The 19405-nt window shown below is 34.2% G+C and overlaps 1 protein-coding gene across 1 annotated transcript in view; it reads left to right on the top strand.

The window, feature by feature from the left end:
• KCND2 (potassium voltage-gated channel subfamily D member 2) overlaps positions 1-19405 on the top strand; it is an 814746-nt gene that overhangs the window by 671452 nt on the left and 123889 nt on the right. Inside the window, exon 2 of the mRNA XM_053716682.1 lies at positions 18653-18815. Coding sequence (XP_053572657.1) covers positions 18653-18815 — 163 coding nt within the window. The remainder of the gene's footprint in view (positions 1-18652; positions 18816-19405) is intronic.

The raw sequence follows: 19405 nt of genomic DNA, 5'->3' as shown, positions 1-19405 counted from the left end.
ATATGGTTTTATGGGGGTAAATTTCATTGACCGGCTTCAGAAATGTCCCAAATAGGACATGGGTGCATGATGACCGATGTGAAAATTCCAAGTTGAAAAACTGGAATGCGCTTCCTAAAAATAAGGCCTTCTAGCCCCCAGAGAACCCAACACACCTATACATGGGTGGTATCACTGTACTCAGGAGATGTTGTTGAACACATATTGAGGTGTTTTTTGGCAGTAACACATAACAGGAACTGAGAATCCATGCCTAAAGTACAATGTGTGTGAAAAATAACACAAAAAAATGACTACCCAAAAGTTTGACAAAGACTGGTGGTTGAATTAGTGCATGGAAAGTGTTAAAATACCACCATTTGAAATACCCTAGGGTGTCTACTTTTTAAAAATATATGGTTTGATGGGGGTAAATTCCATTGGCCAGCTTCAGAAATGTCCCAAATAGGACATGGGTGCATGATGACCGATGTGAAAATTCCAAGTTGAAAAACTGGAATGCGCTTCCTAAAATTAAGGCCTTTTAGCCCCCAGAGAACCCAACACACCTATACATGGGTGGTATCACTGTACTCAGGAGATGTTGTTGAACACATATTGAGGTGTTTTTTGGCAGTAACACATAACAGGAACTGAGAATCCATGCCTAAAGTACAATGTGTGTGAAAAATAACACAAAAAAATGACTACCCAAAAGTTTGACAAAGACTGGTGGTTGAATTAGTGCATGGAAAGTGTTAAAATACCAGCATTTGAAATACCCTAGGGTGTCTACTTTTCAAAAATATATGGTTTGATGGGGGTAAATTCCATTGGCCAGCTTCAGAAATGTCACAAATAGGACATGGGTGCATGATGACCGATGTGAAAATTCCAAGTTGAAAAACTGGAATGCGCTTCCTAAAATTAAGGCCTTTTAGCCCCCAGAGAACCCGACACACCTATACATGGGTGGTATCACTGTACTCAAGAGATGTTGTTGAACACATATTGAGGTGTTTTTTGGCAGTAACACATAACAGGAACTGAGAATCCATGCCTAAAGTACAATGTGTGTGAAAAATAACACAAAATAATGACTACCCAAAAGTTTGACAAAGACTGGTGGTTGAATTCGTGCATGGAAAGTGTTAAAATACAAGCATTTGAAATAACCTAGGGTGTCTACTTTTCAAAAATATATGGTTTGATGGGGGTAAATTCCATTGACCAGCTTCAGAAATGTCCCAAATAGGACATGGGTGCATGATGACCGATGTGAAAATTCCAAGTTGAAAAACTGGAATGCGCTCCCTAAAAATAAGAGCTTTTAGCCCCCTGAGAACCCGACACACCTATACATGGGTGGTATCACTGTACCCAGGAGATGCTGCTGAAGACATATGAGGGTGTTATTTGGCAGTAACCCTTAATATTATCAGTAAATGTATTCTTAAATTGCTATTTTGTCAAAAAAATCAAATTATTTTTCCCCCCCCCCAAACTTTGGCATAGATTGGTGGTAAAATGGTTGCATGAAAAAAGTCAAAATACCCCAAGTTTAATACCTTAGGTTGTCTTCTTTTAAAAAATATATACATTTGAAGGGTTATTCAGGGATTCATGACAGATATTGGTGTTACAATGTAACTATCGCCAATTTTGAAAAAACATGGTTTTGAAATAGCAAAGTGCTACTTGTACTTATTGCCCTATAACTTGCAAAAAAAGCAAAGAACATGTAAACATTGGGTATTTATAAACTCAGGACAAAATTTAGAAACTGTTTAGCATTGGTATTTTATGGTGGTTGTAGATGTGTAAGAGATTTTGGGGCTCAAAGTTAGAAAAAGTGCATTTTTTTTCATTTTTTCCTCATATTTTATATTTTTTTTTATAGTAAATTATAAGATATGATGAAAATAATCATATCTTTAGAAAGTCCATTTAATGGCGAGAAAAACAGTATATAATATGTGTGGGTACAGTAAATGAGTAAGAGGAAAATTACAGTTAAACACAAACATTGCAGAAATGCAAAAATAGCCTTGGTCCCAGATGGTCAACAAATTGAAAAGTGGTCTGGTCACTAAGGGGTTAAATGAATCTATGTATTTGATGAAAACATGTTAGCAAAACTTGATCAAAACACACTTATTGCTTGATAGATATTTCTCTGTTTACAATAGATTAGATAGATAGATAGATAGATAGATATATAGATAATATATAAATAGATAGAAGATAGATAGATAGATAGATAGATAGATAGATAGATAGATAGATAGATAGATAGATAGATAGATAGATAGATAGATAGATAATAGATTGATAGATAGATAGATAGATAGATAGATAGATTGATTAATAAACAGATGATATATAGATAGAAAGATGATTGATTGATAGATAGATAGATAGATAGATATATAGATAGATAGATAGATAGATAGATAGATAGATAGATAGATAGATAGATAGATAGATAGATAGTGTCATATTTTCATCATGCTGAATACCAGATATGTGCATAGACAAAAACAATGTTTAGGAGGAATCGTTCATCACAAAAAAAAACATATATTACAAAAGGGCACAATCAAAATCCTATATTTAAAAATCATACAAAATTAATAATGGAACCATTCATGCAAAAATACTCTGGAAATAAAATTTATTGTTAATGTGCATCAAAAATCATAACAAAATTGTTCATCAAAAATTATATTTTTTATAAAAAACTTATTTGGAGTTTGGCGGTAGCCGTGAAAACCAGGGTTAGAGGCTCCTAACGCTGGTTTTAGGCTACCGCCGGTATTTGGAGTCAGTCAAAAAAGGGTCTAACGCTCACTTTTCAGCCGCGACTTTTCCATACCGCAGATCCCCTTACGTCAATTGCGTATCCTATCTTTTCAATGGGATCTTTCTAACTCCGGTATTTAGAGTCGTGGCTGAAGTGAGCGTTAGAAATCTAACGACAAAACTCCAGCCGCAGTGAAAAGCCAGGAGTTAAGAGCTTTCTGGGCTAACGCCGGTTCATAAAGCTCTTAACTACTGTGCTCTAAAGTACACTAACACCCATAAACTACCTATGTACCCCTAAACCGAGGCCCCCCCCACATCGCCGCCACTCAATTAAATTTTTTAACCCCTAATCTGCCGACCGCCACCTACATTATACTTATGTACCCCTAATCTGCTGCCCCTAACACCGCCGACCCCTATATTATATTTCTTAACCCCTAACCTGCCCCCCACAACGTCGCAGCCAGCTACCTACAATAATTAACCCCTAATCTTCCGACCGCAAAGAGCCGCCACCTACGTTATCCTTATGTACCCCTAATCTGCTGCCCCTAACACCGCCGACCCCTATATTATATTTATTAACCCCTAATCTGCCACCCTCAACGTCGCCTCCACCTGCCTACACTTATTAACCCCTAATCTGCCGAGCGGACCGCACTGCTACTATAATAAAGTTATTAACCCCTAATCCGCCTCACTAACCCTATAATAAATAGTATTAACCCCTAATCTGCCCTCCCTAACATCGCCGACACCTAACTTCAATTATTAACCCCTAATCTGCCGACTGGAGCTCACCGCTATTCTAATAAATGTATTAACCCCTAAAGCTAAGTCTAACCCTAACACTAACACCCCCCTAAGTTAAATATAATTTAAATCTAACTAAATAAATTAACTCTTATTAAATAAATTATTCCTATTTAAAGCTAAATACTTACCTGTAAAATAAATCCTAATATAGCTACAATATAAATTATAATGATATTATAGCTATTTTAGGATTAATATTTATTTTACAGGCAACTTTGTATTTATTTTAACCAGGTACAATAGCTATTTAATAGTTAAGAACTATTTAATAGCTAAAATAGTTAAAATAATTACAAATTTACCTGTAAAATAAATCCTAACGTAAGTTACAATTAAACCTAACACTACACTATCAATAAATTAATTAAATAAAATACCTATAATTATCTACAATTAAACCTAACACTACACTATCAATAAATAAATTAAATACAATTCCTACAAATAAATACAATGAAATAAACTAACTAAAGTACAAAAAATAAAAAAGAACTAAGTTACAAAAAATAAAAAAATATTTACAAACATTAGAAATATATTACAACAATTTTAAACTAATTACACCTACTCTAAGCCCCCTAATAAAATAACAAAGCCCCCCAAAATAAAAAAATGCCCTACCCTATTCTAAATTACTACAGTTCAAAGCTCTTTTACCTTACCAGCCCTGAACAGGGCCCTTTGCGGGGCATGCCCCAAGAAGTTCAGCTCTTTTGCCTGTAAAAAAAAACAGACAATACCCCCCCAACATTACAACCCACCACCCACATACCCCTAATCTAACCCAAACCCCCCTTAAATAAACCTAACACTAAGCCCCTGAAGATCTCCCTACCTTGAGTCGTCTTCACCCAGCCGAGCCAAATTCTTCATCCAAGCGGAGCAAGAAGAGGTCTTCCATCCGGTAGAAGTCTTCATCCAAGTGGGGCAGAAGAGGTCTTCCATCTGATTGAAGTCTTCATCCAAGAGGCATCTTCTATCGTCATCCATCCGGATCGGAGCGGCAGCATCCTGAAGACCTCCGACGCGGAACATCCATCCTGGCCGACGACTGAACAACGAATGACGGTTCCTTTAAATGACGTCATCCAAGATGGCGTCCCTCGAATTCCGATTGGCTGATAGGATTCTATCAGCCAATCGGAATTAAGGTAGGAATATTCTGATTGGCTGATGGAATCAGCCAATCAGAATCAAGTTCAATCCGATTGGCTGATCCAATCAGCCAATCAGATTGAGCTCGCATTCTATTGGCTGATTTGGCCTAAAATAGCTATAATATCATTATAATTTATATTGTAGCTATATTAGGATTTATTTTACAGGTAAGTATTTAGCTTTAAATAGGAATAATTTATTTAATAAGAGTTAATTTATTTTGTTAGATTAAAATTATATTTAATTTAGGGGGGTGTTGGTGTTAGGGTTAGATTTGGCTTTAGGGGTTAATACATTTATTAGAATAGCGGTGAGCTCCAGTCGGCAGATTAGGGGTTAATAATTGAAGTTAGGTGTCGGCGATGTTAGGGAGGGCAGATTAGGGGTTAATACTATTTATTATAGGGTTAGTGAGGCGGATTAGGGGTTAATAACTTTATTATAGTAGCGCTCAGGTCCGCTCGGCAGATTAGGGGTTAATAAGTGTAGGCAGGTGGAGGCGACGTTGTGGGGGGCAGATTAGGGGTTAATAAATATAATATAGGGGTCGGCGGTGTTAGGGGCAGCAGATTAGGGGTACATAGGGATAATGTAAGTAGCGACGGTTTACGGAGCGGCAGATTAGGGGTTAATAATAATATGCAGGGGTCAGCGATAGCGGGGGCAGCAGATTAGGGGTTAATAAGTGTAAGGCTAGGGGTGTTTAGACTCGGGGTACATGTAAGAGTGTTAGGTGCAGACGTAGGAAGTGTTTCCCCATAGCAAACAATGGGGCTGCGTTAGGAGCTGAACGCGGCTTTTTTGCAGGTGTTAGGTTTTGTTTCCTATGGGGGAATCGTGCACGAGCACATTTCTGAGGCTGGCCGCGTCCGTAAGCAACTCTGGTATCGAGAGTTGCAGTGGCGTTAAATATGCTCTACGCTCCTTTTTTTGGAGCCTAATGCAGCCATTCTGTAGACTCTCAATACCAGAGTTATTTAAAAGGTGCGGCCAGAAAAAAGCCAGCGTTAGCTACGCGGGTCGTTACCGACAAAACTCTAAATCTAGCCGTTAAAATTTTGTATGAAAATTACACAGGAATAAATGGTATTAAATATGCACAGCATAAATCATAATGTAAGTACACTGGATGTGCAAAAACACAGAAATTTGTACTTATAAGTACAAAATGCAAAGCGCAATAGTTTATTTTATCTTTATTAAATGGTTGTTCCATGAGCAAATATGAAATTGTCTCTCAAATCCCAGTGTAATTAAAGCTTTGCCCTGTAAAAAGCACAATTGGGCTAAAAGGAGCTACTCCCAGATGGTAATCGGTCCATAGAACAAGTCACTGAGCAGTTGTTTGCTCCTGGTAGATCACTTCTCTTTCTCTATGTATTTGTATTATGCTCCTGGTAGATCACTTCTCTTTCTCTATGTATTTGTATTATGACCCTGGGGAAGGTCTCTTAAAGGGTGATGGGGGAAACCTGATGTGGACTCCTTGCCCATTGTGCTTAGAGGAATATGGCTGCACCTCATTTACAAGACTCAAAGAAGGCCAAAACAATCATCTAGGGGTGCCATTTACCTTGTTCAGAGGATAATTGCCTGGTATTTCAGAGCTGGACTAACCTTGTTAGGCAGGATCAGACTGATATACTTCAGGAAAGTTTTCCTCTGTGAAAAGCACAATTGGGCTAAAAGAAGCTACTCCCAGGTGGTAACCAGGCAATAGAACGGAGCTGCTGTTCATTCCTGGCAGATTGCTTCTCTTTTATGTTTGTGTTTGAAGAACATAGGTATTTGAAGTATTCTCAGTTAACCTTCCGCTTTAGCGCAATTGGCCTAGCGCACCTTCAAGTTCGCAAAAAAGAAAAGGCTTTTTTAGCGAGCCCTATAGAAGTCTATATGGAAAGGAAGCTAATGCAGTCACGTTATATGACCTCCAGATGTTAGCGCACTTGAGTCTTTCGCTTGACCAATAGCTTTTTATTTATACTTGTAAAACCAGCAAAAGCATGGGAGCGCTATTGATTTACTTTCAGCAGTGCTAGCGCTCAACAGTACTTACATTTTTGCACTCCACTTGTAACCTAGCCCTATGTGTTTATCATGAATTTTATTGTGCTCTCCCATAGAAGTCAATTATCTGAGGAATTTAGCGCACCTGCGTTATCCAACATGCAGATGTTAGTGTACCCTAGGCTAACGCGATCAAAAAATAGCTTTGGACTATGAGAGCAAAAATATAAGAGCTATATGTTGTGCTTGAGTAATGTTAACTCATTTTATCGCTAACTTATTTTGGCACCACTTGTCATCTAAGCCTAAATGTTTTAAAATAATTTGAACAGTCATTTTTTGTGGATGTAATAGGGCGTATGTTGCTGGTCATTAAGGGGATAATAAACTTCTGCAAATTAAGAAAATACTTTGTAGATTGTTGAAGGTCTGGGTTCTGGATCTTGCAGAATACTCTAGAGCTTGTCTGAGGCTGGGTAAAAACACCAATTTCAATTGTTTTGTGCACTATGTGGCAGCAATGTTTCAACAATGTATAAAATAGTAAACACTGTTAGTACTGAAAAAACATGAAAGTTCCGTAGCTTTGGAGGCATGCTCTTCAACAAAGAACACTAAGAGAATGAAGTAAATATGATAAAGGTAAATTATAAAATAAATTGGAAAATGCTTGTTTTAATTGTATTCTCAGTCTGATTCATTAAAGTTTAATTTTACTTTTATGTTCCTTTAAATTATAGGAAATAATTATCCATTTTATGGGGTATTTGGTATAAAAAGTTTGTTTCAAATGTCCCTTTCAATTAAATGTAACATTCAAATTACAAATTACAAATTAAGATGTTACATTATTCCATTTCTAATACTATTATATTTTCACTCACTATTTTTCTGTTCAAATTATATATATATATATATATATATATATATATATATATATATATATATATATATATATATATATATATATATATATATATATATATATATATCAAATTACAAATATCCCTTACTTTGTTTTGTAAGATAATTTTTGTGTTCTTGCAAATTAACAGTAATTTTATTAAATTTCTTCTATTGCAATAATTTCACATATCCTTAGGGAACGTTTATTTGTTAACAGTATTAGAAGGAAAAAAAGTTAAGTTAATAACGTACAACATAAATCACTGAAATAGCCTTTGCTCGCAGAAGTAATATAATAAATATCAATGAAATATATCTTAATTGCTTTATCTCTATTATAATGAGTCTATCGGGCTCATTAGCGATAACTTCTGAATTAAATCCAGGTAAAGTGATGTTTCCTATTCAACTGAACTATTTTCTTCTTTGAATATTTTGTCTTAAAATGAAAGGTAGAGATTTGTAACATTACATTGTTGAAGTTTTAAATGGAATTAAATACTTGTCTGATTTTAGCTGCATTGCAGAACAGGTTTGTGAGATACAAGTTTGTCTAGAACCCAGAAAAAAGCTAGTTGACTTTAAAGGGGCATTCTAGTCAAAAAGAAAATGTTCATGTGTGTATTTTAGTTTAGAAAAGAGGCATTTTTCCAATGTACTTGTATTAATAAAAAGCTTCTTGGGGTACATTGCAACCACATTTAAATACTGCTCATGTTCAGAGAGAGTGGATTATCATGTATCACATCAGTAATGATTACATTTACATCATACAAACCTTCACCCTCTGAGCAGATGTGGTGTTTGAATGAGGATGAACTCGGCATTGCAGCATATGTACATATGCCCCTGAAACAATAAGAACTTTTACTAGAAGCTAATGCAAACATAATGTAAAAATTATTTTCTTATAAATTAAAACTCACTTCTGAAAATTTCAATTTAGGTGCCTTTAAATGTTTTGGGGTATTTTTGTATTTGTAGTGTGTGCAACTGTCTTACAGACCTGTATTAACTGTCATTACTGTCATATACTGTGTTGCCCTATAAATATCTGCTCTCACTATTATTACTTTCCTTCCTTCCAACTTCCTATGCTATGGTTCTTTCTATTACCACTCATCAGACTATCACTTACCTTAATTAGCATCGAGCTGTCTGTGAAAGGTCACTTTTTTTAGGCTTATCATCTCTACTCTGACAGTTCTTCTTCATCCTAACAAAATCAATCTTGACCTTACTTTACAAATTGTTGTAACTTCAGTCCACATGACAATCTCTCCATACCCTTCAACCTGCAAATTGCAAGTTCCTTGGAGCAGAGCCCTCTTCCTCTTGTATTATCACTAGCAATATCACTAGTTTTACTGGCAAGTAGTAATTTCCTGACTAAATCATAAAATAGATCTATGTTTGGAAACTTTTGATGTTTAAAAAAAAAAAGGTTATGCTGAAAATAGTCAGTCTCTAAAACAACTTTAGTTCTCATCTCCTGCGTCTATTGCGGAAGGATTTGATTTATTTTTATCTGTAAATCATCCCTCATAAATAAGATTAATTTTCCCTATACTTTATTGTTATCCGTAATCACTTTTGCTTTATAGTATTTAGTAACATAAGCCTCCAATATAGCTTGTTTAACCGGGCTGCTTTTGATTGAACTAATCGAGGGGATAACTTTATTTATCCAATTTTTAGAACAATTCCCCATTGAATAAGTTTATATTCTGTTCCCCAATTTGTTGCTTTATTTAAAAATAGAATATTTTCTACTTATATTCTCACATTTTTCCTCAGAATTGTTGAAAATAGTAACTCAATTTTTCCTCATAGCTGACACAATTTTGTACATGCAAATAACAAGTGAAGTATGTTAGGATCTGCCTCACTGCATTTTTTACATGAATTTTCAATTTGTGATTTCCAATTTTGTTCTCTCCTGGGCGTAATATAATCAAAGTTAAGAAGCCTAAAATGTGATTCTCTGATTTTAGTGTATCTAGTTACAGCCTTAATAATGGCAAAGCTTTTTTTATTTTAGATTCATTACTAAAGTGTTGGGCAAACCTATCCCATCTGCTGTTATTTTCTTTAGTTATTTTCTCCTCTGTTGGAGATTGTAGAAGGCTATAAATATATGATACTAGACCTTTCTTGACCTTAGGGCAATCTAATATTGGATGTTTTTGACCTAAATGTGGTATATTTTTAACCATCTGAAGTAAATAGTGTTTTGCCTGCATATAATAAAACCATTCTTTTGATAATCTTGGTTAAGGGATCAAACAAATGATTAATAGAGATGATATTTTTACTTTTCCAAAGTTGGAATGTCTTAATTTGCAGCCCAGGTAAAAACCGAGGATTAAAAAAAGAGGGAAGCTGTTTTGTTAAGGTATATTTCCCCCCCCCCCCCCATAGATTTCATTGTTGTTCTCCAGGCTATAAAAATCTCTTTCAATAGAGGGTGGGAATATATTCTAAGCCCTAATTCTTTATTTGATGCATGGAGAACAAAGAGAGGAGATAAGGGGGCGCAGATTGTTTCATCCATATTACAATTCGTAAAATTTTCTGTACTAGCTAACCAGTCTACCGCGATTCTCAGCAAAGTTGTTCGGTTGTACATTTTAATATCAGGTAAACCCAATCCTCCTTTTGAGGGGGGAGAGGAATAAAATGTATCCATCCGTATTCTAGGTTTTTTCCCTCGCCAGAGAAAATGTCTCAGGGCTTTTGTAAACTTAATGAGATCTAATGTGTTTATTGCAAGGGGTAGCATCCTAAGAGGGTACAGGATTCTTGGAAGAATAAACATTTTAAAGGCTGCCACCCTCCCTGTAAGAGAAAGTGGCAGATTAACCCAATTTTCTAGTTTCTTAACATTTTTTGAAGAATTTTGGATATATTTAAGCTATACCAAATTGTTGGATTTGCTGTCAGATATATCCCCAAATATTTTAGAGTCTTTGTTTCTATAAAAGGATATGTCTGGTCTAAGATTGTTTTTTTAGCCATAGAATCTTAGATTTAGAATAGTTTATTTTATAACCCGAAACTTTTCCATATTCTTCTAGTACTTTTATAACTGTAGTAACTTGTTTTTCTGGTGAAGTTATACATAATAGAAGATCATCTGCGAAGAGTGAGGTCTGAAAACTTACCTATATTGGTCCCTATCAAGAGCTCTCTAAGTTTGATAGCCAGAGGTTCCAAAATTAGATAAAAAAGGAGAGGTGGGGGCACCCTTGTCTAGTTCCTCTACCTAAGGAAAAGGAAGGTGACATATAGTTGTTGCTTAGAATTGTAGCACTAGAATCCGAATAAATTTTAGAGATCAGATCCACAAAATTCCCCTGCAGACCAAACCTCAGTAAAGTTTCAGACATGAAGTTCCATTAGACTCTGTCGAAGGCCTTCTCTGCATCCAGAGATAGAAGAAACTCCTCCGGCAGAGCCTAAAAATCATCTCCCCAAATTCCCAGCTGTATTGACAAATCACTTGTAATATTTTCTAAAATTCAGTTATGGTGTTCTCCCCATCACAAATCCCGCCTGGTCTAAAGGAAGGAGCTTAGGCAGGATTACTTTTAATCTCTCCGCCAGAATTTTCATGAAGATCTTGTAATCAAGATTCAGGAGTGATATTGGTCTATAAGAGGATACTTGTGAAGGATCTTTATCTTCCTTCGGCAGCAATATAATATTGGCTGCCTTAAATTGAGATGGAACTTTCTTATTGTAGGAGTAAAACTGCTCATATAATTCTTTAAGATCATAGATAATATCTTCTTTCAATAACCAATAGAATTCTAATGATAGACCATCCGGTCCAAGAGCTTTTCCCTTTCTCATATTTTTCATAGTTTTAATAATTTCTTGTTCTGTTATGGGTGCATTTAAAGCCTCCATGTCTTCTACTAAAATTTTAGGAAGTTTTATCTATTCCAGAATCCACTGTATATCCTCGCTTTTAGGGTTCTGTGAGGTATATAGGTTTAAAAATAGTTTTTAAAGAGCGATATTATGTCCTCTATTTTATTTGTAATTTTTGTTCCATCATTTATTGTCGCTATGGGAGTTTTATTTTTAGCTTTGTTAAAAAGGTTCACTAAATATTTCCCCACCTTGTTCACAAATCTCTCAAATTGCATTGCATTTTTAGCTATAGATTTTCCTGCTAGGCTTAGTAGAAGGAGATCTCTTTATTTTTTAATTTTGTAATAGTTATATCTATTTTCTTTTGATGGTTGTTTTTTAATGCGCGTATATGCTGCAGCAAGATTAACTGCTAATTTTGTGTTTACAGTTTTCCCTTCCTTCCTTAGTTTTATTAAATAAGATTTAACTTCCTCTTTCAGTGTCGCTTTAGCCGACTCCCAATAAATTATCTTTTTATCTTTATACTCCCTGTTATTGAGACTGTACTCATTTCATTTTTGTTTCAGAAACTCTGCAAATTTAGACGATTTAACCAAATAGTTAGGAATATAAAAAACAACATAATTAGATTTATTTGGCTCACTTAGAGATAGGGTATATGGAGAGTTATCCGAGAGAACAAATTCCAAAATTTTTGTTTCTATAACTTTTGTCATTAAAGACTCCGATATTAGAAATAAGTCTAATCTAGAAATGGTATTGTTTGTTTTAGATGAACAAGTATATTGTAAACTATTTGGATTTAAGAGTCTCCGTACATCAACTAATTTATAATTATCATATTTTAACTGGGAGTTCCGTTTCCTATGTTTCTTTTTTCCTTGAAGTTCCAAAACTGAATTTGGTGTCACATTATAATCCCCCATTATTATCAATTTATCATCTGGAAACTTATCTAAGATTCTATATATTTTTTTCCAGAATTTCCAATCAGATTTATTTTGCCCATATATGTTCCCTATTATATAATCCTTACCCTCAATGGTTATGTGTATAAATATATATCTCCCTTCCTTGTCTATTATTTTATGTTTTATTTTGTATTTTAGGTTTTGATTTAACAGGATTGCTACCCCTCTCACTGCTTTAATATAAGATGAGCTTACAACCTCCCCAATCCACCTTGCCTTGATGTTTGAGTGTTCTAATTCAGAATGGTGTGTTTCCTGTGAACTTATAATGTTAACTTTTTTCTTACTCAAATAATTTAAAATAGCCTTGCGTTTGATCGGGGAGTGAATTCCCCACACATTCCATGAAAGGAATTTAACCATTACTTAATAAAAGGAGTGATCTAGACTCATCCATCTGAGAGGAGAGAGAAAAAAATGCCAACACCCAATACACTACTACATAAATTTGCTACATCAAAACATTTTTTTGAGAAGTTCATCTGTATATCTAATTTCAGATGTATAAATCTGACTTCCCACTCTAACAGGGGAAAGAGAGAGAAGAAAAAAATATATAGTGACATTTCTTTTTCAATAAAAAATTCCTTATACTGATTTTACCTAAAGTAACCCCGTATCGTACTACATATGGCATAGCGCCCAAGGAACTATGTTGTAAACATTTATCCCCTTGTGACATCCCAAGAGCTTTACCAAATACTATAATGTGCCCTTCTCTTATGTTCTATATTGCTGTCACTCAAAAAAAAACAAAAAACTTTCATTAACATTTGTTAAATAAACATAGTCTAACTGCTTTGTCATTTAAGCAAAGACCTTCTATTGGAAACCATAAAATGAGTGAATTCCCTAAGTCTTTATCTTAAATAATTACCTTCTCGTGACCTTACTACAAATTATATGTCATTATATGCAATTAAACATACAGTGTATTCTATTAGAGTCTAGTAAAATTACTATTCTCTAACTATTAATACATCCAAATGTCCTACTGGCAATTTACTTTGTAATTAACACATAACTTTACTGCCCTTTAAAAGCGTCAGGCTTTTAATGCTAAAACCATAATATACCCGAACCTATAGATTAACCCAGTGACTTCTGGTGACTTAACAGATAGTACATTTTCCTAGAGCATTTGGCTTAGCCCTTTACCATTTGGTAATAAGGCTGGCATATTGTGTTTTAAACAAGAACCTTCTATTAAGATGCCATAGAATATATAATTTCCCCAAAACAATTTCTTAAACTTTAGACATCTGGTGATCTTACTGGGAATTATGTAACTTGGTGTACAACTTAACAAACCCTAAATTCTGTTATTCTATTACTATATTGTGATATTTCTATTATCAACTAAAATTAGATCAGGGTGTCCTGATGACACTTTATATTGAAATTAACCCACCTCTTTTACTACCCATTGTAGGCAACCACCTCTTAGTGAAAAGGCCCAAGTTTAGCTAGACCTTTATAATAACCCAGTATCTTCTATTGGCTTAACAAAATAGTAAAATCTGTTAATAGAATTATGTCTTGAACATATACCTTCTGATGCCCTAACTAGCATCTTTATATCTTAATATACATTTTATCATGCCAGCAATACCATTGTGAAGTTTAGAGAAAAAAGGATTGAGAAGCCAATCCAATCATTTAAATAATCGTATTATCTTTGTCTTAAAAAATTTTGCGCTTCTCCAGGAGTGTCAAAAACAAAAAAAAATTGCCAACTCAAATCCTAAATTTAGCTGGGTACAGTAAAGAAAAGTTTTTCCCCTCTTTTACAAGTTGTGAGCAAATACTGGAGAAGAGTCTCCTTTTAGTCGCAGTCTCATAGGAAAAGTCCTGAAACAACAGTAATCTTCCTTCCTTGTAGGTTATTGCACTGTACGAAAGACTCTAATTAAAAATAGTCACGTTTTGTTGTAACTAAAAGTGGCCATTTTAAAACAATTCACTAAAAAAAATGTTTCTGTCTTGTATTAAATGATTTTTTGCAATAGTGTTGTGGAATATTGTTCTTGCGAGTCTGCAGCTGATATTTATGAAGCAATGTGAAATGATAAATATGGGAAGTGAATGCAACCTGCAATTTGCAATCACGGGCAGACAGGTTCACTACATGTGAACTTTGTGCATCTAAAGTTCTAAACAAAGCCTTATATACAATCCAAGTATTATTAACTTACCTTGCAGTATTTTTTTCTTCTAACCTGTGCCCATCAGTAGAACTGTTAAAATGATCTTTTCATGGAGTTACAAGAATTTCTTCATATTTTCAGTACCAATTTATATTGCTTTAAAAGGACATAGAAGTGAAAATTAATCTTTCATTATTCAGACAAAGCATGCTATAAAACAAATCTAAATCTATTTTACTTTGGTCTCTTTTTATCCTTATTGAACAGTATAACTAGGCAAATTTAATAAAATAGAATTATTTTTAAAATAGAATACTATATCTGAATCATTACGTTTTATTTAGATTTTCATGTTGTTTTGACTTAAGCATACTGTAGGTAGATACTATAAATAGATGCTGTAAATAAATACTGCAGATATATAGATATATACTGTAGATAGATGATTTATAGACAGACAGACAGACAGACAGATAGATAGATAGATAGATAGATAGATAGATACTGTAAATAGATAGATAGAAGATAGATGATAGATAGATAGACAGATACTGTAAATAGATACTTTAGATAGATAGAAACATGTTATGCATTTTCACATGTATGTTTTTTTAACCTTCATGTGCCTTTAAGATAGTGTGGAGACTTATTTCTCTCCATCCATCATTAGCATATCTGTTGTTTCTAATTAGGAGATACAGAATAAAGGAAGGCAGAGTTTACAATCGGTGTCATTTCTTGGTGCAGTGTAAGAATGAACCTGTCAGTTTGAATGTGAGCTGAAATCAGTCTCACCACAACACCATGTAACTAACTTCACTAAGTGACACTGCAGCCTCAGACTCCTTCATATAGGTATCCTTTGTTTTGTTTTTCCATTTGCTGTCTGTTTGTCACTGCTATAACTCACTAAATGCTTAAATATGCAAGTGCCTGGTATATTGATTGTTTATGTTACTGGAATAAAAGCTCCATACTTAAAGGGGGATTCAGATATTTTATGCCATCCACAAGAATAAGAAAGTGGGAAATGTACTAAAAATGTTTTCGTTCATATGAGAGATGCATTTATAAGGGGCATATATACAAGTGCAAAAATAAAATGCTCTGTGTGTGTTATTATACTGTTGTACTATTACTTGCACATATTTATGTTTTAACCCCCCAAATGAGTTAAATACAAAGTTAAAGTCAACTCCAGATCAGCAAAACACTACTGGGACCTTACTGCACATCTGGTGATCCAATGGCAAAAAAAGATATGTGTGGAGCAACCATTAACCAGTAACGCATTGCTGCAAAGGATACTAATAACACAAACTACATTTGATAACATAAGTAAATTTAGACATGCTGACATACATACATATATATAGAGCTTGGCACTCAGTCACTAATGCTAGTGTAAAATATTTAATAACAGACTAATCCGAGGGAACTCTTAACAATGGTTTAAGTATACATTTAAACTACCATACACTACCTATGAAAACCCACTTCCCCAGTGAGCATTATAAGCAAGTACCTACCCACCAATGAGGTGTCATAGGAAGTGACTATTGCCCAATGTGCATTAGTATGAAATGTACTGATACTGCTACATTTTGTTGTTCAGTTTAAACTTAAACAGTTGTGCCTTCTCATCTTTTCATGAACAGTGCTACATAATTAGTGTGTTGCACTTTCAAATAAAAAAATCTAGCTCCTAAAAGAGCCGAAGGCCGCAAACGATCTCCTTCATTCACATTCAGCAGCCAACAAAAAAATATCTGACAGTCTCTAGTGTTCATAAATACACTCTGAATGGCACAAGCATTCATGTGTACATTTTTAACTTGGTATCTTAGATGTTATATGTGTTTATCTCTCCATCAGTATAGTATTAAAGGGATATGAAACCCAAATGTTTTCTTTCGTGATTCAGATAGAGCATGCAATTTTAAAGGGACAGTCAACACTATAATTTTTGTTGTTTAAAAAAAAAAAAGGATAATCCCTTTATTACCTATTCCCCAGTTTTGCATAACCAACACAGTTATATTAATATACATTTTACCTCTGTGATTACCTTGTATCTGAGCCTCTACAAACTGCCCCCTTATTTCAGTTCTTTTGACAGACTTGCATTTTATCCAATCAGTGCTGACTCCTAGGTATCTTCATGTGCAAGAGCTCAATGTTATCTATATGACACACATGAACTAATGTGCCGTAGTGGTGATAATTCCTATAACAGTGTTAATTATGCAAAGCTGGGGAATGGGTAATAAAGGGATTATCTATCTTTTTAAACAATAACAATTCTGGAGTAGACTGACTTTAAATATTCTAATGACACATTAGCAGAATTTGTGGGGATCAGTTTTAAGATATAATTAGTTTCTTCTTTGTTTAAATGTTGGTTTTTTTTTGTATTTGCCTTTTTTTATTATCAAACAAAATTCTTAGTATTTCAGATTTCTGGTGCATAAGCATTATTTAAATAGAATAAAAATATTGCAATAGCATAAGCTACCTCTATGCAATTATAATTAGTAAATGGTCTGTAGATTGCAGTTTAAACAACTTGCTATTAATGGTGCATTCTGCCACCTAGTGGACAGTTCACATGCTTAATTCTACCTTGCATAACTGTTGCAATAAAAAGGAACTCTGCTGTTATGATGGGGTTATGCATTTTACTGCTCACATTTTATTTCCTTAAATGCCAACAAAGGACAGCAGTATGTTAGCTCGTAAAAAAAAAAAAGAAGCAGGCATACAATACCTTTGTAATAAAATGAAACAAATTGATGTAAAGGTGATATGATTAATGGAAATTCCAACAGTTCTACACAGGAAAAATGTTTCACAACCTAGGGATTAGGGACTAGTAATGGAAGATAAAAGTTTAGCTTTACACACCATTATGTTTTAATGACTAAAATCAATCCTACAGAATAGTGTGCTCTTACCCAGGCACTGGATGTTTGTGTAGCTTTTATAGAACAATCTAATGAGCATCATATTCAGATCAGCTTTAGGAAAAGAGAGACTTTATACATGTGCACTGGTAAACTAGCAGCCCATATCATTTGCATTAACAATATATTTATTAATGAGTTTCTGTTTTATTTGAAAATCCACACAATAGACATTTCAAGCTAAACTGCAATGCATTGGTAAAGTAATTCCATAGCACTGGATACATGGGGGGGGGGGGGGGTAATGTAACAACTCGTATATAGATACATATAACAGACTAAACAAATAAATAAATATACAGGGTGAGCAGGGTACTGATGTAAAGATATTAAAGGCTTTCCAACAAAATAAATATTTTCTACAGTATAGAGGGCATTTTTTTAGAAGTAGTATTTATAATAGTATAAAAGGAATAAAAAATTAATAATAAAAATAATATAATTATTATTTAAATTTGTTTTCTTTATTAGAAGCCATATTATACCAAGTAAGATCATTTAAAGACACATGCAATTCAAAAATAAACTTTTATGAATCAAATAGTGTATGCAGTTTTAAGATCATTTTTAATTTACTTCTATTGTCAAATTTACTTTGTTCCGTTTGTATGCTTTGAGGAAAAGCATACCTAGGTTGGCTTATGCACTTCTGGGCAATAGCTAGTGATTTGGTGGTTATGTATGTATTCATCATTTCATTGGTTCGCCAGATGCATTCAGCTAGCTCCCAGTAATGGATTGCATGGTTAAACACATAGTTATATGCAAGCAACAGTGCAATAATAGAATGTATTTGACAAATTTTATAAGCTTTCTGACTGCACTAGTGCTATGGTAACACAAAATATTGGTGCACGTTTTTAATCCATTTAGTAACTTCTTTTTAACCCCTTTCACCATAACTTTGCTGCTTTAAACCCTTAAATATTTAATCAATTGTAATTTACACATTTAGTTTTACACATAAGCTCATTTAAGTGGTTTCCTGTTTTACTACCTATGTTTCATTTTTTAACAGGTATGGGGATATGGTTCCGAAGACAATAGCAGGGAAGATTTTTGGTTCCATATGTTCTCTAAGTGGGGTGTTGGTCATCGCTTTGCCAGTTCCTGTAATTGTTTCCAATTTCAGTCGCATCTATCACCAGAATCAGCGAGCAGACAAACGCAGAGCACAGAAGGTTGTATTCTTTAGATTTTTTATGTGTATAGTTTTATTATGTTAAAAATACATTTATACAACAAAAACATATCATCACAGTAAAGAAATTATACAAAAATGACAAATGAATACACTCTTATTGTTACTTTATTTGAATCAAAGCCAAAAAAAAGTATTTGGAATGTCTATCAATGGTACAGCAATCATTTTGATCATCGGATCGAGATGATTGACAGCCCCCTTTTGCACGTAATTGGTCACGTGCAAGCAGGGGGCGGCATTGTACAATAAGCAGATTGAGCAATAGTGAATGTGGGCAGTGTCCTGCTGCCCACATGTTGCAAGGCTGAGCAGACGAGGTTCACAACAGTGAACCTTATCCGCCCACCTTTTGTTAAATGGAACCCAAATTGCTTTGACATCAGAATGAAGCAAAGTAAAACTCTATATTTAAAGGGACAGTTAACCCAATTTGTTTCTCTTTTGATTCAGATAGAGCATACAATTTTAAGCAACTTTCTAATTTACTCCTATTATCAATTTTTTGTTCTCTTGTTATCTTTATTTGAAAAAGAAGGCATTTAAGCTAAGGAGTCAGCAAAGTTTTGG

Source organism: Bombina bombina, chromosome 6 (genome assembly GCF_027579735.1).
Source record: "Bombina bombina isolate aBomBom1 chromosome 6, aBomBom1.pri, whole genome shotgun sequence".
NCBI classification, from domain to species: domain Eukaryota; kingdom Metazoa; phylum Chordata; class Amphibia; order Anura; family Bombinatoridae; genus Bombina; species Bombina bombina.
Note: the sequence above shows the minus strand (reverse complement) of the source record. Positions and strands in the feature narration are given on the sequence as shown.